The sequence below is a fragment of the Macrobrachium rosenbergii genome, chromosome 10 (genome assembly GCF_040412425.1).
Source record: "Macrobrachium rosenbergii isolate ZJJX-2024 chromosome 10, ASM4041242v1, whole genome shotgun sequence".
Classification (NCBI taxonomy): Eukaryota; Metazoa; Arthropoda; class Malacostraca; order Decapoda; family Palaemonidae; genus Macrobrachium; species Macrobrachium rosenbergii.
Window position 1 is genome coordinate 32,866,354 of NC_089750.1, and position 22,952 is coordinate 32,889,305.

The following is a 22,952-nucleotide window of genomic DNA, read 5'->3' on the forward strand; positions in this document are numbered from 1 at the left end:
TGAAAACTCCCTAAGAGAGATTTCGTCAGCACCTGAAATAGAGCGTCTTTGCTATATACCACTGACGTTGCCTCTGCTAAAGTCAAAGAGTTTAAGGACCTACTAAGTCTGTCCTTAGACTCAGCTTCAGCCTTCAGGAGCGACTCCGGGATCTTAGGGAGTTGTTCGCTGAAGAGGTTAGAAGCGCAGTCAGGGTCCAGTCGAGTAACCGTGAAGGTGTCCGGGGCTCCTACCCAAAACTGAGAATCTCCGGGTAAGACAAGAGAGGTGGGATCTGTCTCCCGGAGATGGGGAAGGGGCTTACCCTCCATGCAAGCCTGGTTCGTGAGGGAAGCCACTTTAGAGGTGCAAGGGGTGGGAAGAACTTCTCCCAGAGAGAACATCGTAAAAGCACCCTTGGCCGGAGTGAGTTTGGTGTTCTCCGCCTGCCACTCCGACAAAGTCCGTAGTAGGGCCGACTGGGCCTGGTCCCTCGGGAAGATGACAGTTTCCTTGGGGACCTTATCGGACCGAACCCATGCCTCCTCGGTGAGCCTGGCAAAACCTGCATAAGGTGATTGCAGGTTAGGAGGGAAGAATTCTAATTCCTCCAGCCCACGGGTGCCTAGGCCCTCGATAGTAAGGGTACCTCATGCTGGGGAGCAAAAGGGTCAGGCGCCAGGGGTTTCCTTTATCAAAGGGAGGAGGGCTGGAGGTGTCCGGGACGGAGAAAGATCTGTTGGCCGCTCCGCCACTCATGAATCCAGAGATTAAAGTCCCTCTTAACCTCTGATAAGGAGAGCACGGAAGCATTTGAGGAAGACAGTTGGCTCGAGAGTTGCGACAGCTTGTCGTCAACTCTTTTGTCGAACTTCTTCATAAGAAGCTCGGCAAATGCTTCAGCATCAAAGGAAGGAGGGGGGAAACCTCTTTACTTTGTTTAGGCCGTGCTCCCTTCCCAGAAGTAGAGGCCTTGCTCGTAGACGGCACGGAGCTAGGGGCCCGTGACGTCTTCGAGGGAACCCCGGAGCGGACTTTCTGGGACTTTAAGGTCTTTTTCTTAACTGATTTAGCCTTAGGGACGGTAGACCTTGCACCGTCCATAAGGCAAGAGGATTTCACGAATCCTCGGAAAGAAGAAGCAGTAGAAGAAGGAGAGCTAAACAGTAAATCACCTGCCTCACTTACCCCCTTACCTGCTTGCAGATCCAGATCAATGTTCATCGGTTCGAGGTCCAGATTAAGAGCCGCAACATCCTCGGCGACCACTCCGCATGCAGCGACTTCTTCCTGGGAGGGCTGCGTCATCTCCCGGATCCCAGCGATCAAGGGGGCGGCTACCTCGTCCGCAACTGAAGCTGAGATCCAGGCGCCGGGGAAGAGAACGTTACAAACATCCTTCGACAAAACGTAGGGTTTCCCTGCCCCAACGTTCCTCCCGAAGCCGCTGACCCAGGTCTTGAGGGTCGACATCGAAGAGTCCCGAGAGCTGCGGTCAATCTGGAAGAAGGAGAAAGTCAGGTGACCAAGCCTCCTAAAAGGAGAATATCTTTCAATTATCCATAAGAGACAAAACTGAAGGCAAACATGAATCGGAAAGGAAAAACTAACTTACCGACTCATCCAGAACCTGCTCATAGAGGGCGTAGCACACCTCACAACCATCAGGGTGCTAGACGATCAGGTCCCCTACGTGGACAGCACACCCGGAGTGGGACCTGCACACCTCATGTCCACTGGCTTGATGAAGCACAGCGGTGCACCCCTGCTCCTGACAACGCACCATCTGTAAGTTGACGGGTATATGAGTATGCTGATAGGGGTGCCGGAGCAGTGTCTTAGGATAATAAACAGTTATCCAGGTAGGTCCCGCCGGAGCGTACCGGGAGGTTAAGGGGCCTACTGGAACATGAAGATCAACAACCTAGAGGGACCACCGGAGTTAATCCGGAACGACAGGAAGGTCCCAAAAGGACAAAATACAAAAAGGTAAAAAATAATATATATATATAAAAAAAAAAAATAAATATATATATATATATATATATATATATATATATATATATATATAAACAGTTATCCAGATAGGTCCATATATATATATAGCGCATAGGTTAAGGGGCCTACTGGCACATGTAAGATTAACAACCTAAAGGGACCACCGGAGTTAATCCGGAGCGACAGGAAGGTCCCAAAAGGATAGTGTATATATATAAATATAATATAATATGTATGCATACTAGGGAAAGGTCAACTATAAGAGTGGATATTTCTGCTTGGAGCCGGGGAAGTCCTGTACTCTAATACGGTGACGGCGGAGGTGGTGTGGTGAGCACCGTCCGACCAAACACCGTACCCACCGGAGTGGAAGGCGACAAGAACGCCCGACTACCTAGCAGAGAAAACACAAAGATAGCTAGTCGGCGGAGGGTAGATACTAGGGAACTATAGGTGTTCTAAATGAATAGAACGAAGGTAAATGTCATGGCGTGTGAAAAACAGAAGACAGTCAGGTGGGAAACTCTAACTGGCAACATGAACACAAATTTCCCCTGAGATGACGTTCTGGGAGAACGACACTCGGGTGGGGGGAAAAGGGACGCACTGACACTATAGGGGAAGGAGGGAGGGGTGGTATAGGCCATGAGAGAGGGACCCGTAGCAGCGACCAGGGGGTGAGTAAGCACTCCCCGGGCGCCATGAGATCCAGCCTTCTCCCTTCGATCGGACGAACACGTACGAACAATACTAAGAGAGAAGAGGATGGGGGACTCTCAAAGGCCAAAAAAGCAAAGAAAGGTAAAGGGAATGGGAAACAGGGGTGTGGGAGCACCCCCGGTCCCCAACTGAGGTCTCGACCGGGTGTGACCGGGTAAGGTTGGAACCCAGTAGCGAGAGAACAAACCAATCAATGCAGAGGAAGGGGATATAGGCTATAGCGTAAGGAACAGGGTAAAGCTCTCGGACCTTGGTAAGTTAACATAGTATATGAAAGCGAACCAAGGGGGGGAGAGAGTGAGGAGGCGGGGGGGGAGGAAGGAGTAATGGGGTAGGAGAGGGGTGTATACATGAAGATGGAGAATAACCCGAAGGTGTGGTTCAGACGAAGGTAGGCTACGCGAGATACCCTCGCTATTCCAGCTTAACCTTATTAGGACTCAACAGTCTAAACGGAAAGGCCGAACAGGGAGAGGGAGAAGCGCATGCCCAACTTCTCTAACCAAAACGCCACACCTAAGGGAAGCTCCAACCATGAACCCTCCTACACACCTAACCTTCCCTCCCAAGAAAGGGAAGAGAACGCCACAGCCTAATCCTAGGCTAACCTAACACAGCCGGCTGGCTGACGGAGGAAGCCCAGGGGGAGAAGGTATCTACCCGACTAGCCTAAAGTTAACCTATCCTAGGCAAAGAAAATAATTCAATAATTCAAATAATCATAAGGACATATGTAGAGGGATATTATCCGAAAATATCAAAGACATCCGTGCGCTAGGCTTAAATTAAACCCAATAAGCATAATTGTACCATCTCAAATAATATACCCAAACAGTGGAGGAAGTGAGGGTCCAGACACAACACATATAAGAATTGATAAAGATCGGATAGGCCCGAGGGGGAAAACTCGTAGCCTAAACGACAAGGACCCGAACTTCCCCAGAGAAGGGTAATAAAACAACAATAAAAAATGCCCAATAGAATATAGGATAAGCAAAAAGGCACAACAATAAGAAAATGAAGGGGAACGAAGCCCCGACATAAAAATCTCGCACCGAGACTGAAGGTCGCATGGGCCGGGAGAAGGTGGAAGAGGCGGGCGTATAAATCCCCCTAATTATTAAATTAGAGGGAAATAAGGAGCCTCTACCGCCTAAAATAAAAAACAGAGATGGTACTCAACTTAGGTGAAGAAGAATCCTGGGAGGATGCCATAGTAGAACCAAATTTAGGGTTACAAAGAAGCGCACACACAAACAGGACAAAAGCGAACGCGTGCTAAAAGTAAAAGTGGAATGTGGGTGACGCCGGTTTGTTTACAGTCCGCGAGTGGTGTGGGGGTTTGTAACGGCACCTCACTCGGTGGGACTTTTGACATTGGGAATGTTTACAGGGCGGAGGCCTGTGATTGTGACAATCTCACCCTTTCTCATACACGACTCCATTTCATGGAGCTCGCACTGGGGGTAGTAACTCCGGCTTAGCTTTTTAGCTTTTCTCTGGTATATTTAGCAATAGCTTTACCTAGAAATAAGTGCTGAAAGGTTATTTCACCGGGTGACACAGGTCGGAAAACCCAGAAATAGTTATATAAAGACTGTTTACATACAATCTCTCTCTTTCTCACTCTCTTGGTGGCATAGTGAATAGTTAACGCCTAACGCCGGGGCAGTAGCCTCTATTTACAAAGTGTCTGCCGTTGGTGGAGCATGACAGTTTCTGTGGCTGGGAGCAGGTGGGGATGCGTTTGGGAGTTGCTAGTGCCTGACTTAACGGAAAAAAGTTTTTTCAAAAAAAAAAATCACAGCACGCTTAGTTTTTAAGATTAAGAGTTCATTTTGGCTCCTTTTTTTGTCATTGCTTGAAGTTTAGTATGCAACCATCAGAAATGAAAAAAATATCATTATCATATATAAATATTGGAATATATGGCAGTACAAAAAAAAAATTTCATATATAATTGTATACAAATCGCACTGTGAGCAAAACGGTTAAAGCTAACGAGTTATTTTTTTTTCTTGTATTGTACACTAAATTGCAATCATTTTGGTATATAACAAATTGTAAAACGATCAAAGCAACACAGAGAAAATATCACAAAATGATACATGAATTCATAACACGCGGACGTAAAAAAAGTTTTTTTTTAAAAATTCACCATAAATCAAAATATTGTGCTAGAGACTTCCCGTTTGTTGCAAAATGAAGTTAATTGATTGAATATTACTAGACTGTAAGAGTTTTAGCTTACAATTGCAGTTTTCGACTATTTCGGTCGAGTTAAAATTGACCGAAAGTCAAATTTTTTCTATTTATCGTGATTTATATGAAAATATTTCAAACCTGATGAAAGCTACAACCATGAGTTATTTTTTTTGTATTCTACATGAAATTGCCCACATTTCCATATATAAAATTTTATGTAACGACTAAAATAAAACGGTGCAAACATTACGACAATGTGACGAAAGAATTTCCGAGATGTTTGGCCGAGTTACCGCACGGACGTAAGGAAAAAGTTTTTTTCAAAAATTCACCATAAATCGAAATATTGTGCTAGAGACTTCCAGGTTGTTGCAAAATGAAGGTATATGATTGAATATTACTAGAATGTAAGAGTTTTAGCTTACAATTGTGTTTTTCGATCATTTCGGCCGAGTTAAAGTTGACCGAAGGTTGAAATTTTGGCACTTATCATGATTTATATGAAAATATTTCAAAACTGATAAAGGTTACAACAATGAGTTATTTTCTGTTGTATTCTACATGAAATTGCACACATTTTCATATATAAAACTTTATGTAACGACTAATATAAAACAGTGCAAAAATTACGACAAAGTGACGAAAGAATTTCCAAGATGTTCTGCCGAGTTACCGCGCGCAGACGTATGGAAAAACTTTTTTTTTTTTTTTTTTTAAATTCACCATAAATTGAAATATTGTGCTAGAGACTTCCAGTTTGTTGCAAAATGAAGGTACATGATTGAATATTACTAGAATGTAAGCGTTTTAGCTTACAATTGCGTTTTTTGACCATTTCAGTCGAGTTAAAGTTGACCGAAGGTTGAAATTTTGGCAGTTATCGTGATTTATATATTTCAAAACCGATAAAAGCTACAACCATGAGTTATTTTCTGTTGTATTCTACATGAAATTGCGCACATTCCCATATATAAAACTTTATGTAACGACTAATATAAACCGGTGCAAACATTACGACAAAGTGACGAAAGAATTTCCGAGATGTTTGGCAGAGTTACTGCGCACAGACGTAAGAAAAAAGTTTTTTCAAAAATTCACCATAAATCGAAATATTGTGCTAGAGACTTCCAATTTGTTGCAAAATGAAGGTACATGATTGAATATTACTAGAATGTAATAGTTTTAGCTTACAATTGCGTTTTTTGACCATTTCGGTTGAATTAAAGTTGACCGAAGGTTGAAATTTTGGCACTTATCATGATTTATATGAAAATATTTCAAAACTGATAGAAGCTACAACCATGGGTTATTTTCTGTTGTATTCTACATGAAATTGCGCACATTTCCATATATAAAACTTTATGTAACGACTAATATAAACCAGTGCAAACATTACGACAAAGTGATGAAAGAATTTCTGAAATTTTTGGCCGAGTTAGTGAGCGAACGTAAGGAAAAAGTTTTTTTTCAAAAATTCATCATAAATCAAAATATTGTGCTAGAGACTTCTAATTTGTTGCAAAATGAAGGTAAATGATTGAATATTACTAGAATGTAAGAGTTTTAGCTTACAATTGCGTTTTTCGACCATTTCAGTCGAGTCAAAGTTGACCAAAGGTTGAAATTTTTTGTAGTCGACATACGGTACGTCCACTCGGCACCCAACAGACAATTTTAGTCAACGTACGATACGTCCAGTCGACGTTTAAGGGTTAATGGAAATGTTCAAAGTCCTGAATGACATTACAAGTATTATAATCACGTTACGCTAAATACAAATCAGACCATAAACATTGGATTTAAACTAGAAACTGAATAATTGCCTATTCAGGCTATAGTAAGCATGGCCACGGGCTTTCTCTTGACTGTATAAAGTTGCAAGTCGTAAGACAAATGCAGTTTTGCAACCACGGGGACAATGCCAAATCCTGTTAGCCATTCTTGACTGCTATGGGTTTCAGAGCCAGTGGAACAATGTAAATGAGTTTCTGTCTGGTGGATGGGCGGGGCAACATTTTGTCAAACAGTGTTTACCTTGCTTACATAATGAATGTTTTTACTCTTGGCTCGTAATCATTGGCCATTTTTATGCTAGATAATTTTTACTCTATAAAAATTAAAACTATCGGGTTTAGGTTATTGATAATGCTGACAAAATTTGTGTGTGGTTGTAAAATATACATATGTCAACTTTCAGCTACATCTGATGCTTTGATAAGGAGCAAAGTCCAAAAAACCGTGTTACAGAGGCCCTGAATCTCATAGTAGTACAATATTATGTATAAAGTAATGAAAATAATAAATTACTAAAGTACAAATATAAAAGGAAGAAAATTAGTCTGTTAGATGATTAGCAGGACGCTGATCTTGTCACTAGTGGCAATAACAAGCTTGCAGCACAAGGATCAAGGCAGGGACAGAGTGATTAATGCTACTGTTTTGTGCCAGTGCCTCAGCTGCTGGGTACCAGAAAATGGACCACCTTCTGTGGTTGTTGATTGGGTATCTCGCCGTTTAGAGCCACTCTTGAGCAAGTGATGGATGTCCTCATCTTCCTGTACTGAGAGAAGCTTCTTTCTATCTTGTCCATTATGGGCTATGGGCTAGGTCATGAGACTTAAAGGAGTAGCTCTCTCTTCCTTGTGGGAGATCACCATACTCTGGAGGAGCTTCAAACAGTCTTGTCCTTCCAGGGAGTGCAACCTCCCCCAAAGTAGGACATGACTCTTGTACTTAGGTGTCTCACTTGTTGCCCTCATGAGCCCTTTGAGAGAGTCATTAGACAGGGATTTGACCCTAAGGACTGTTTTTCTTCTTGCCCTGGCATCAGCAAAAAAGAGTAGGAGAACTTCATGGCCTCTTGTATAATGTTAACCCCTCAAGAGGATGGGGATCTGTATTACTCAAATTAGTCCTGGATTTTGGAGCAAAGACAAGGAACCCATTGGTCCCTGACGTCAAGTTCGAGTCCTTTTCAATCCCTTCCATGGAGGACTTCATTGGTAGTGATGTGGATGGGATGTTGCTGAGTCCCATTATGTTACTTTGGTATTACCTTGAGAGAACTCAGCATCTCAGGCCTGAGTGTGTCATCATTCACCTATTCATTATCAATCATATCATTAATTTATATATTTCACCTTCATTACGGCGCTGAATAATCCTGATGGGTTCAGGTGCTGGGTCTTCAAGACTTAAATTTCATAATCAATCAATCATTCAACACCTCTTTGTTAGCGCTGGCAAGACCAAGAAAGTGGTGTCCAAGAACAATTTCTTTCTGGCTGTATGATATGATCAAGTGGTCATATCACTCGTCCAGCGGGGAGGGCAGGTGTGCAGTCCAGGCAAGAGCTCACAAGTTCAGGGACATTGCCCCGACTCTGGCATTGTGTAAGGACCTGTTGGTTCAGTAGGTACTGTGTATTGGGGTGCTGCCATGCTAGACCACCTTCACCTCTTTTTATCTACGGGACATCACCCACAAGTCCTTGGACTCATTTTCCTTGGGTCCCGTGGCGGCTGCTCCACAAGTTGTGTAGCTAGCCAGCACCTTTAATGGGACAGGCTGCATCTTGTCTTAAGGTTTTCGGTTAGTGAGAGAGAGTTGTATGAGTGATTTGTTCTTCCTTGTTTCTCTTTCCATACTCTCTTGTAATGCAGAGTCAGGATGCTAGGCCATGTACTAAGTGGATGGACATGGAGTGCAGGTGAACTGCATGACTGAGCACCAGTCCTTGGTTTTAGTTTTCTGTAAAAGAAAACTATTGTGCCAGCTTTGTCTGTCCATCCAGACTTTTTCTGTCCACCCTCAGATCTTAACAACTAATGAGGCTAGAAGGCTGCAAATTGTTATGTTGATCATCCACCCTCCAGTCATCAAACATACCAAATTGCACACCTCTAGCATCAGTAGTTTTAATTTTATTTAAGGATAAAGTTAGCCATAATCTTGCATCTGGCAATGATATAGACAGGCTACCACCAGGCCGTGGTCAGTTTCGTTGGCCAGGGCTCATACAGCATTATACAGGGAACAATGTAAGATAGATCTATTTTGATGGCTGTGATTATGTGCTATACAGAAAACTTGATTGCGCCGAAGAAACTGTGGAGCCTTTTTTACTTGTTTTTGTTTTGGTTTTAATAGATGCAAGTCCCCATTCTTTCTTGACAAGGGGAGAAGAGGATGAACATCAAAACAAACTCAGTCTTATTAGCCTTTTTTTTTTTTTTTTTTTTTTTTTTTTTCCCCCAGCACCGTAGTTTGGTTTGTTCTGGCCTTATTGAATTTGTTTCAAACCCATTACTCAATGGTCCAGAAATCTAGCAGCTGCACATCTCATATGAGTGGCATGCTAGAGGTGCATAGTCCCTTCCTTTGCCCCTATAGACCAGAAAGTGACTTTCCCTGGTTTGGCAAATCTACCACTCAGTTCAGAGAGTACCCAGATTCCTCCCACCAGCGACCAGTGGCTAAGTCTTATAATGAAGGTTTGTGTTTGTGTAGGAACAAACAGCAAATTTTTAAAGTACAGTAATTTGCACTTTTCCTAACATACAGAACTACAGAACTAAAAATGGCCCACCTCAGCCACTCCTCTCATCTGGCACCTGGGCTGGAAGGTAAAGTGGAGTGCAGACTGGCAGGTGGATGGGAGTTCCCCCTACCTGTTAATAAAGTTTAAATGGCCATTCCAGCTCACATTCATAAGCTAAATCCTATATAAAGAACTCCAGATTTGTATGGTATGAAAAATACAAATTACTTTAAAAATTTGCTATATTTTGTTAATTTTTTCCCCTTTTTGTAACCTATGCGTGTAGAAAGCACCTCTGTATATTGTAATTACATATTTTTTAATATAAACTGTAATTGGACATAGAGGCTGAAAGAAGAGTTGCCAATGTGGAAAATGAATGTATAATTCACTGATAGTGTACCAATAGAGTTGCTATTGCTGCTATCAAAGAAGTCAGAACCCAAAGTATTTAAAATTGTTTCCACTTTGCTTACACATATAGGCTACTTGTAAGCTAAAGTAATGTCATTACTGAAAATATATTGCTTAAAGATGTTATGAAGAATTTTTGATTGCATTAAAAACTCCAGTTTTTCATGTGAAATGTGTACTTTGCTGAGAATGAGAGCCAAAATAAACTGCAGTGAATGGGTTAATGCTGCCACTCATGTTGCTTGTTGTTATTTTGGTCTGTTAATGATTGAGAATCAGTAAGGAAACAAGGATGTGTATTTTAGAAAATAATTGAATGATATTATAAAAGATTTAAAAATTTTCTTAGCTTGCATGTGTATCATGTATTTTGTTAAGTGCAACCCTTAATTTCAGGGGAAAGAGAAATTTACTAATAGGCTTATGGAACTAGAGGCATTATCTTACTTCTGGCTGTATCTGTGTCATCTCCAGCAAATTCAAGATGTTACTGTGGTAAGTATTGACTTGCTTTTGAAGAATGCAAGGAAAAAATAAATCTCAGAAGTTAGAAACTATAAGAACTTTAGCTGTGAGAAACCATAAGAACTTTAGCTGTGTTGTTGGCCTCCCCAGTTGTGAATTTTTTCTATTTCTTTTTTTATTTTTTTACCATACAAAAATATGTATTCATCATTTAAATAGTCTGTTTCATTTTATTTCCCTGTGTTCATGCCTAACATAAAATTAATTTGTTTTTCAAAAAACACATTACTTACACTGATAGTTATGATTTTCTTGAAATAGGCAAGATAAGGAATGGGTTTGTTTACAAAAATATTTTTTATATATATAAATTATATTTTAGTCATGTTCAAGCTTGAACTTTATTGATTGGTGAATGACTAGCCAAGGATGTTATAGAATTGATGCAGTCTTTATGATAATTCTGGTTTATATTAGTAAAATGGCAGATGTAGAGAATTGTATTCTTTTGATTAAATTAGTGAACAATTAAGTAGCTCATTTGCATTTTCCAGTCCCATCATTTGGTCGTGGAATGACGCCAGAAACGGCAAACTTTGTTGAAAGGATAGAACCACTAATATTAACTACAGTCACCACCCTACTTATGAATGAGTTACATTCCAGATGGCTGTTCGTATCTTGAATTGTTCATAAGTTGGTTTTTAATATGTAGGGCATAATTTCTGTTGATGTTTACACTCCCGAGTTAACGCGGGAGTAGATTATACTACAGTATTTTCACTGCATTTTTAAGTCATGTTGTATTATAAAGAATTACTTTGGATGCTAGGAAAGGAAAAAGAAGATGAAATTGAGATTCATGCAGCATTCAGAATTTGGTATTTTTTCCATGCTTTGAAAGTTATGAACTTGAGAGAATTTTGCAGGAGCAGCATCTGACATTGGAAGTTCATAAAGGAAAGAGTGCACACCGCTATCTATTGATAAAAATACTTACTGAATGTTTCATATGGGGAGAGGAAATATAGAAAATAGGAATTCATCATAGAACAAGTTAAATCGGGAAGATAGAAATAAGTAGGAATATTTTATGGGTTTGAACAAGTATTGTCAGTATTGTAAGAAAAATGCATGGTAGTTAATCACAAGAATATTCGGAATACTTAGGAAAGGAGGTAAATGAACAGGTTCCTCTTCCTTGTAATCTTCTGTTTGCAAAAATTCTTACTAGCAGAATAGGTGCACAGAGCAAAATTTGAACTTGTGACCTTGTCTGTTTGTATCTATGAATGTTCGTAAGTAGGGTGGTGACTACTGTACAAGCGCTGCTTGGAGCCTCCAGTTAACATCACTCACTGGTGTCACTTTTTTATGGTTGCAGCACTATTCACATGTAAACTTTTGTTCCTCAGTTCATTTTCCATTCTGTTTTTTTTTTATTGCTTTTCCACCATTATTGTGAATTTTCTCTTCCTTTTGCCATAATTTATTCAGTTTATTAATCCTTCTCTCTTTTTGCATTATTTTCATACAGTAATACAGGCAGTCCCCGGTTATCAGTGATCCGTGATCCAGTTTTACAGGGCTTGTCTAGTGACAAAAATCGCTGATTTCCGCTTATCAGCACCGATAATTGGGTATTGGTGCAGATACATACTTAACAGAGGTGCTGATCTCTGGTTATTGGTGCCAGTAAGCACCGAAAATCGCTGATTTTTGGTTATCAGCGATTTTCGCCTATTGTCATGCTGTCAGAACGGAACCCCTGCCGATAACCGGGGACTGCCTGTACCCCCATTTACATATTTTCAAGTTTTGCCAATTTTGACATTATGGTTGTTTTTATGAAAAATAGAGAAAAATAAGAACCAACTTGCATCAGTTTATGCATCTTTATTTCAGTCAGCAAGAAATGTTACAATGCCATAAAAGTATAGAAGTCAATAAAAAGTGCCTAGTCTTATAAAAACTAATGTGTAGTCCATTAGTTTCAGTCAACCCCTTCACTGACAGAGCCTACATTCATTGTCTTTAAACATCTGCAAACTATGTTGAAAGGATAGTAGTATCAACTGTTGTGCAAGTGCAGCCTGTGGTCTTCAGTTAACATCACCCACTGGTGTTACTTTTGTGTGGTCTGCAGTGCTTATTATATCTGCACTGAACTCTCCAGTTCACTTTCCTCATTGCTTGTATTATCTTTTCACCATTATTTTAAGTTTTTTCTCTCTTTTGCTTAGATTTATTCAACTTGTTAATCTTTGCATCTTTTCACTTAATTTTTGTGCATTATTACCTCCAGTTATTTTGTTTCAGGTGTTTGCATTTTTTCACTATACTGTATTCCAGTTATTGTTAAAAATAATGGGGAAAAATAAAGATTGACATGACGGGTTTATGTCAGTCAGCAATAAATATTAAAATGCCACACAGAAATCAATAAGTTGTGAATCACATGGAAACAAATTTTAGAATATATAAAATTATATATAATAATGTAATGCACATTATAAAATCATTTAAAAGCATAAAGATTTTAGAAGTATTGTCATGATGTTTGGCAATACAGTACACCAAACAGTATGTATGTAGTTCCAGTATTCAGTTGTAAAAATACAAAATTAATATAAAAGTCCCAAATCACATAATAGAAAATATAATAAGAAAATGTTAAATTATATAAAATATATCTGTACAGTAACATGATGTATGCACAGGATAAAAATGCTTAAAAATATAAAGTTTGGTTGTAATAGGTCCAGTGTTTAGCCATGTGATGGTATTAGTTCTTGGCAGGAAATTCAAATGTGTGCTTACATATATGTTATGTGCAATGTCTTTGTTTCCAGTACAGTCGACCCCTGGTAATCACGGGGGTTAGGGACCATAACCACTTGCAATAAGTTGGAACCCCCTCTAAAAACACTTACATAACACCATTTCAAATTACTGTTCCCTAAAAATACATGTATGGCTTACAGCTATGGATGAACACTCCTACAACTGTTACTGTACTCTTAACCAAGGCAAAAACTAATCAAGTTATGCTGATACGTATTCAAGCATGCACATTTTCTTGTATACACTATTCAAGCCTTATAATTTTCTTTTAATGTAGATATGGGTGACATTGGTACATCAAGCACTAGACCTAAGTACAGCATTTAAATATGCATTGAAAAAAAATATACAAAATAATGAGAAGTTTAAGATTACGTAAATCATATGGGTACTCACCAGTGATGAATGTTGATTGAAGATGATGATGATGATGATGAATTAGCTGTGCAGTCCAATAAATGATGATGAGATATGACTGCACAGTAAAGCCTCTTCCTGTTCTTCAGGCGCTTCTTCAGGGGCTTCGGGAGGCTTTGGAGGATCCTTCTTCATCCGCTCGGGAAACATGGTGGTAGGCAGCTGCTGTTGCTGCTTCTTCATACTGACAAGGGCATTATTATAGGGTGCCATTGCTGTGTCAAGGCATTTGAATGTTTTATGGAGTGTTCCATATAAGGATCCCTTGCGGAAGCTGACTCCCGCCTCCTTGACCATCCTCATAAGTCGGGACAGACATTCCAAAGACAGGCCCTCATCCTCCTCCTCATCCCTGTCCCCTGAACCTGCTGCGTCTTCTTCCTCGCTGGCAAGACTTCATCAGCTCTTCCAAATTCTGGTCCGTCAGGGGGTCAGTGTGGGCATCAGTGAGGGTGCCTACTTCATCCATGGTGATGTCATCGAAGCTTTCTCCACCAAGCATCCTCGCCAATTGGACTGCGTTATCAATGGTCGAATGTTGAATTTCTTCAAGAGAGAAGCCCTTATAATTGTGAACACACTCCTGCCACAACTTCCAGTACGCATTAAGGGTTTCCTTTTTTATATCTTTCAACGATCAGTCAATGATGGTCAGACATGTGGCAGTTGTGAATTTACGCCAATACTCTTTCAGTGTAAATTCACTGTTATTGTCCAATGCCTTCACAAGGTGCTCGAGGGAGTTCTGAGTGTAGAGTGCCTTGAAGGCACGGATCACACCTTGGTCCACAGGCTGGAGGAGAGAGGTGGTGTTGGTAGGGAGGAACTCAAGCTGGACTCTGTCGTAATAAAGATCCAGATGGTGGCCACCAGCATTATCTATAATGAACAACACCTTGAACTCCATGCACAAGTCATTGAGATATTGCCTAATGTGATGAAGCTCTGAATGAACCAGTTAGACATAAGGACTTTGGTTATCCAGACCTTGGGGTTGTGCATCCAAAACACAGGCAGCAAGTGCTTGTTCTTATTCTTGAGGGCCCCTGAGGTTTCCAACTCTGTAAATGAGGCCAGGTTTCAGCATGAAGCCAGCAGCATTGCCACGCATTATGAGGGTAACCCTATCCGTCTGGGCCTTGAACCTGGGGGCTCTGGCTTCATCCTTCATGAGGTATGTCCGTGAAGGCACCTTCTTCCAGAACAAGCCAGTCTCATCCATATTGAAACCTGCTGTGGATTGTAGCCCTTGATCCTAATGATTATCTTGAAGATCTCGGGATATTTTGCGGCTGCTTCTGTGTCTGCCGATGCCACTTCCCCATGTAGAGAAGCACTTTAGTTGGAACCACCTCTGAAAATGGTGGAACTACTTCTCGCTGGCCCAAAAACCTTGAGGAGCTGACGATGATCTTGCTTCTTCCTCTTCCTCCTCTTCTTTTGCGGGTTCATCAAAGCCTAAGGAGTCTGCTTTCTCTAAGTTGCTATCTTCCATAACCGTTGAAAACTGCTGGTAGAGTTGTCGTGCCTTCTCGCAAATGATAATGGTGTCAAGGAGGATGCTCTTTTTAAGGCAGACCAATATCCAAAAAAAAAGACCAGGCTGAATCCATCCTCACGATGCTCTTGTCAAGCACAGTGGAAACCTTCTTGGTCCTGCCTTAGAAGCTAACATTTGTGGCCTTTTTCTCTGACTCTTTCTTCAAGATGTACCGGATGGTACTTTCATTCACGCCATAATGGTGGGCTACTGCGGCATAACTTTTCCGTTCCTTCAACATATCCAGAAGTGCTACCTTCTCCTGGAGCATCATGACCTTCCTCTGGCGCTTAGGCTTTTTGCCATAAGCCTTAGAAGGAGCAAGTCATTTAAGAGGCATCTTAGGGCACGATTCAAAAAGATAACACAGACTAACACTGCAAACAAAGACGCGGAAAGTACACAGATGCACAGGCGAAACACTTGAACAGTGTACAGTAATGTTATGCTTTGAAGTGGCAGAGATGGGGTTCCCGCAGTATTTACATACTGTATACATCTCCATGAGAGAAAGTCTTGGGGTTACACACTGTGCCAATCAGCACCAAGGGTACATCCAGTCAGCACTAAGGAAATCAAATGGCACTCCTGGATTAGCTGCTTTGCAAACAACAGCCAGTAGCATGTCAAGTAGCATTTAGCCTATGTATTTCAGCTTCCCAGGATACATTTTCCTTTCGTGAGAGCTTTGTGTTTGGAATTTCCTGGGGTGGTTTTGGGGCATACATTTTTTAAGAAAAAAATACATTTTATTATTTTGCTGTAAAATGAAAATACTGTAGAACGACAGCACAGGTTTGACAGACGTAAACAAACCTAACATTTTGTTCGGAGGTAGTCCCGTCATTCTGCAAACTACCCATGTATTTTAGATATGCTCTACTATCATCCTAAAACACTTTATTATCATTTCAAAATCATCTTACAACACAGCAAAATATCAATATAATATACAGTATATGCAGTACACGATGCGCAAAATAACAGTGTTATGCGCAGTACCCTCCACTGTATGCAATGCGCAAAATATCAGCGTTATGTGCAGGGTACTGTGCATAACATTGATATTTTGTGCATTGCATACAGTACTGTATGCAATGTGCAAATGACCCAGCATCTCTGCCTAGCTTCCCAGTTCACTGCAAGTGCCTCTGCTGTTTGAGTGTTTTGTTGTGTATCTGTGTACTTAACGTGTCTTTGTTTGCAGTGTTAATCTTTGCAATCGTGCCCTAAGATGCCTCCTAAATGCCCTGCTCCTTCTAAGGCTTCTGGCAAAGAGCCTAAGCACCAGACAAGGGTCATGATGCTTCTTGGTGGAGATGAAGTTGGCACCCTCATTGATGCCACCTGACCCCTGATGGACCAGGATTTGGAAGAGCTGGCCGAAGTCTGCCAGCGAGAAGAAGATGCAGCAGGTTCAGGGATGGGCCTGTCTTTGGAACATCTGTCCTGAATTATGGGGTCAACCAGGAGCTACAGGAGATGAATGAGGCATGGAATCCTGATATGCAATGCTCCATAGACTTTTCAAATGGCCTTGATGAGTGCATGGCGCCCTGTAATAACCTCCTTGTCAGCACGAAGAAACAGCAACAGCAGCTGGCTATCACCATGAAGGGGGACCCTCCAAAGCCTCCCAAAGCGCCTGAAGAAGTGCAGTTGGTGGACGAAGCACCTGAGGAAGGGGAAGAGGTGCCCCCAGAGGAGATATAACTCCTCTGCTTTGATGTGCAGTCATATCTTCATCGTCATTCATCAGACTGCACAGCTAATTTATCATCATCATCATCATCATCTTTAATCAACATTCACCACTGGTGAGAACAGTGGACCTAGATTGCAGTTCAGCATTCGCTGCTTCAGTTAGTTGTAGGTTTTTCTGTGGAACATATCTCAAAATATATTGCCGAAAATTCACTAATTCGCGGAGTAGTGAATTTTCGGCAATATATTTTGAGATATGTTCCACAGAAAACCCCACAACTAACTGAAGCCGCGAATGCTGAACCACAGTCTCGGTCCACTGTACTCACCAGTGGTGAATGTTGATTAAAGATGATGGTGATGATAAATTAGCTGTGCAGTCTGATGAATGATGATGAAGATATGACTGCACAGCAAAGCAGAGGAGCTACATCTCTGGGGTTGGCACCTCTTCCCCTTCCTCAGGTGCTTCGTCCACCAACTGCACCTCTTCAGGCGCTTTGGAGGGTTCCCCTCCATGGTGATAGCCAGCTGCTGTTGCTGTTTCTTCGTGCTGACGAGGAGGTTATTACAGGGCGCCATGCACTCATCAAGGCCATTTGAAAAGTCTATGGAGCATTGCATATCAGGATCCCATGCCTCATTCATCTCCTGTAGCTCCCTGGTTGACCCCATAATTCAGGACAGATGTTCCAAAGACAGGCCCATCCCCTGAACCTGCTGCATCTTCTTCCTCGCTGGCAGACTTCGTCAGCTCTTCCAAATCCTGGTCTGTCAGGGGTCAGAGTGGGCATCAATGAGGGTGCCAACTTCATCTCCACCAAGAAGCATCTTGACCCTCGTCTGGCACTTAGGCTCTTTGCCAGAAGCCTTAGAAGGAGCAGGGCATTTAGGAGGCATCTTAGGACACAATTACACAGATTAACACTGCAAACAAAGACACGTTAAGTACACAGATACACAACAAAACACTCAAACAGCAGAGGCACATGCAGTGAACTGGGAAGCTAGGCAGAAAAGTTAAGTTAAGTATACCTTAGTTTTGCCAGACCACTGAGCTGATTAACAGCTCTCCTATGGCTGGCCCAAAGGATTAGACTTATTTTATGTGGCTAAGAACCAATTGGTTACTTAGCAACGGGACCTACAGCTTATTGTGGAATCCAAACCACATTATAGCGAGAAATGAATTTCTATCATCAGAAATAAATTCTTATAACTCTTCATCAGCCGGCTGGGGAATTGAACTCCGGCCCATCGAGTGGCAGTCTGCAGCTCTACCGACTTACCCAACAAAGAGCTAGGCAGAGATGCTGGGTCATTTGCACATTGCATACAGTACTGTATGCAATGCGCAAAATATCATGTTGTGCGCAGTACCCTGCGCATAACATTGAAATTTTTTTGCACATTGCATACAGTGGAGGGTACTGCGCATAACACTGTTATTTTGCGCATTGTGTACTGCACGTACTGTATATTATATTGATATTTTGCTGTGTTGTAAGATGATTTTGAAATGATAATAAAGTGTTGTCATGAAGCCTACCTTGCTGTGTGATTGGCTACTTCCAACCCTTCTAGCCAATAGCATGTTGTCATGGAGTTTTATTACAATATTACAGTAAAATATCTTTAACAGGATTAAAATTATAGCATTGATAATACTGTATACAGTGAAGTGAAAGAAAGAGAGAGTAGGGGAACTGAGGTATGTTTACATTGGTAAACAGACGAATCGAGAAATAGCTGTTATGTGACTTTGAGGGATTTTACTTTAACATAAAGTATGCTGGTGTACCTTTGTATCATATTTATGTACAAAAATAAAAAGACGTGTTTTTCTTGCTGATTTTACACTTAAAAGCATGAAAACTTATGAATAACTTCAAAAATCAAACAAACACTTCTGCAGTATTTTTCAAGGATTTCACAAATTACGCAGATCTGTGAAAAAATCACGGATGCAAATTAGTTAGGTTCCTATGAAAATTTCACGAATCTGTGAATTGGCAAAACATGAAATGCGTATACATGATGTATTACTATACCTAACATAATGCACCCAACTTCAGTACTTTCTTGCCAGTATCTTGTCACAAACACTCAATGAGCTTACCGTTTTTGAGCTTCCTGTATACTGTAATAGTTTTTATTTTATGGTTGATGATATTAACAAGAATTCAAAAATAATTTTAAAATATTTACATAGATTTTCTATTTATGTTCTTTAGTGTATAATGACAATGACTTTGACTGGATGTAGTTTTATGTTTTTTCTCAGTTAATTTTAAGGAAAGTATAACATACGTATGTATTCATAGTGTGAGGAGTAATGAATTTGTTAAAATTTTCTTTTGCATTTCCTCTTTTTAGAAAGTGGACTCATAAGTAGTTAAACTTCTGTTGTCATTATCATTTGCTATTAGTGTGTGTATAGTTTGATACTAATTTGGTTCTTGTTTGATAATCCTTATGATTATTATGTAAGGTACTATTTTTATTTTTGTCAAGTTAGGATGCAGCAATTACATCGAAATGAAGTTTTAACAAGTGAAGAGTATGTAGTTGATGGAGTGTAAGGATGAGATTCATTATAGCTGTGTTGCTGAAAATAGGTTGAAGGCTAAAAAGGAGAATCAAGATATTTTCCTAACTTCTTAGCTCTTATTTTTACATGTACATTTTTGCCACTGTAATATTGATTATGTTATGAGACAAGTGAACCATAGATAGCTGTAGTTTTGCATGATTTAGTTGAATTTTGTGTCAAAAACATTATGGTTATGGTGATTTTTTTCCTCCCATTTTAACAACTGTTCTGTGAGCAGCTTAAGGTTTCATGTTCACATAAAAAAATTTCATTTTCATTCTAGGTTGAAGTCCAAGAAGCAGATAAGCCTGTCTCTCTCAGTGTTCAGGCTACAGATCTGGGAGAAGAAGTCCAGGTGGATGATGTATGTGATGTACGACCATCATCAACATATCTCACTTTGCATGCTCAGGAGACATCACTTGCATCTCTTGGCATTGCACTCACCATATGGGAGCAACTTGATTCTAAAGTGAGTTTCCTACTTTGTCAGCATTTTTAAAGTGATGAGTATATTTTACCGTGAATTATTTAAACAAAGTTTATTGGGAAATGTTACAGGATCTGTAGGGTATTCTCACTGGGTTATTATTATGACATACTTTAATCAGACCAATGAGTACAAGAGGTTGTTTTACAGTACTTATAATTTAGGATAAATCTTACATACTGTTCAAGTTAGTTTACATCTTTGTGCCATTAGGTGCTCTTGGCATTCAAAATAAACCAAATAATAATGCTTGGCCGACCCGGCTGGACTGCATTACTCACCTGTTTCCTGCCAGGTGGATTTTGGATGTATGCATTCTTATCAGAATTCTTCTTGCCATGTCCTTGAGTGAACTGTGTGAATCGTATGTAACAATTTTTATTTTCCTGGATGATTTTCTCCCATACAGTATTGTGCTGGTTTTCTGTTTTTGCATTATATCATCTACAGCAAACAAAAATAGAAGCTTTAAGCTCTGTAGGAACATGTTTTGTGTAAAATGAATGTATTTGGTTGCCTGTATCCTGTAAGGGTAATGAGTGTAACTTTTCTTCTTATTGTGAAGAATGTAAGGAATGGTCTGATGAGAGGATGAATAATTTTGTGAAGTATCAGAAGATGGAAGAGGCCAATAGATTACATAGACAATTCTCTATGTCTAGCCATAAACCTACTCAGTCATTTCCTCCTTTCTCTTCCAGTGTTGCTCTGCCTTCTTATGCTCCTTGTGTGGTTCAGGAGAAAAGGATAGGTAAATTGTAGTAAGATATTAGTTGACTTCTTTCATCAGTTAGGCATTTGACTGAGTATATTATGGGCAAAGGTTGCGGTTTGACTGGCTTACATGCTATCCTCTTCTGGAACGAGTGACAGTAATGTGTGTGACCCAGTTAAGTTATCTTGAGATTATAGACATAGTATTTCATTTACTTCAGTAGTTTCTGTACTTCAGTACTTCAGTAGTTCAATCATTTACTCATCCTGTATCATCATTTATTCTCCCTCTATGGCTTTGTATTCCTCACCTTTTGACAACTTGACTTGTTTGTACTAGTGGCTCTTCCTTTTCCACTACTTCTAGTGTTGTGCAAATGACTTCTGTTGTAGCATCATGCAAAAACTCTCTATCTATTTCCATCCAGTAGTCTGGTGCTTGTCACCAGCATCCCATAACGTCTTTGCTTCCAGTCCTGGCTATGTCTCTGCTTCTGGAGCTTATTGCCTCACTGTCTCAGTTGACGGATATGCCATTTTCTATTGTCTCGGTTTTTACTTTAGACATGACTGATTTCAACCCTGACTTGGATTATTTTCTTTTGGTTTTTTAAGTGATTCATTGTTTTCCTTGTTCCACTTTTCTCTATCCTTGTTGCCAAAGATGGAAACGTTGATTGGCACTTATGTTTGCACCTACCTCCGCTCTTGTTAAAAAGAATAAGAATTTGAAGCTATATGATTCTGTAAAGGTGCATTTTGAGGCAATTTCGGAAGTGTATCACATAAAGCTAGTTTTCAGAATGCCACTTTCCGTAACTTTTGTCAAGTTACTTGCCCCATTGAAGCGAAGAGCTCTCTAATTGGTAAGGTACTTTGGCCTAATAGTGAGGTGCAAGTACTTATGAAGTTGGTATATCGTTCTTAGCACGACAGCTCATTTACTGCACCAAGTAGTAATGATAATGATTATAATACTATAATGGTAGTCCTGAAGGGGTAGCAGTTCTTGATAAGGCATTGGAATATTAACCTTACTTTGAAAGACCTATTTCTGAAGCTTAGGGAGGAATGTCTTCTGTTTTATACAACTCAGTTGTAAAGTACTGTAATGGGAACAGTTGTGTTCATGTTTATCGTGTAAAGTAGCTCCACCTCAATGGTTAGGAGCTCCTTTTGACGTTTTCATCTGTCTCCATAATCCCGAAGAGTTTAAGGCCATCACCAAAGATGTCTCATATCAGAATATAGAATTCTTAGCACATCCTGCAGTTGCACCCTTTTTCACATAAAAGTTCTGCACAGAATATCAACCCAAACTGTCCTCAAGTTCTTCTGCTTCAGTAAGCTCACAGTCAAAGTGAAAGAATCGCAAAGGCAACCATAACTAGGTTTGAACTCTCAGGTCAAGTAAGAGGCTACGTACAGGGTTTCTGGAGTGCCTGGCAAAGTTTCAAGAAGAACCTTGGGCAGGGGTGGTTCTCAGGGAAGGATACTTTTTGAGGCAATCAAGCCAATTGTAGACCAGTTTCCGAGGTTTAACCACTAACTTTTCTTGTTCCAAAGGCCCTAGGGAGGCGGGGGATTGGGATGTGCTGGAGGCCATTATTGGATGTTTTCTATCTCAAGTTCATTTATTTTACTCCCTTTCAACGGAGTCATTCAGTTCAGTCCTGGTGCCCATTCTGAAGGGCGATTAGATGATTTATATTGGCATGCAGGACACATATTTCCTTGTCTCTATCCATTTTCAGTTAAGAAAGTATCTATGCTTTGTCTTCGAGGAGAAGGTCTTCCAATTCAACGTGCTCTGTTTTGGGGTGAACCCAGCACCACAAGAATTCACTCTTATGTTGGCGCCATTAGCGGGATGGTGTCGTCTGCTTGGTATCAGAGTTCTAACACTTGGACAGCTGGTTAGTTCTTGCCAATTCATTTCAAGCAGTCTTTAGGGTGAATGGATATCTTCGTCATCCAGCCTCGGTGCTGAGCATTTTGACCAATGTCAACTAGTCTGCACTTCTTTCAACCCAGTCGATTGTATATTTTGGATTGAAGATCGACTCTCTCTTTTTGGGCTTTTCTGACAGAGAGATGGATAGACAACTCTTTATCACTGTTGAGAGAAGTTTGACCTTGAGAAAAGCCTCCAGCCAAGAAATAGCTGTCTCTGTTGGGACACATGGCTTCTTTAGAGCAGTTTGTCAGCATGGCTCGTCTAAGAATGAGACCAATTCAGTTTTATCTCAAGAATTCTTGGGACACGTCTCGCCTTCCAGACTCAACTCCAGTAGTATTTCCTGCAGATCTTTTGGGTTCTCTTCATTT

General features: G+C 40.5%; 1 protein-coding gene across 1 annotated transcript in view; it reads left to right on the top strand.

Annotated features, from left to right (window-relative positions):
- LOC136842587 (uncharacterized) overlaps window positions 1-22,952 on the top strand; it is a 441,719-nt gene that overhangs the window by 216,835 nt on the left and 201,932 nt on the right. The window contains 2 exon segments of the mRNA XM_067110134.1: window positions 10,254-10,352; window positions 19,704-19,892. Coding sequence (XP_066966235.1) covers window positions 10,254-10,352; window positions 19,704-19,892 — 288 coding nt within the window.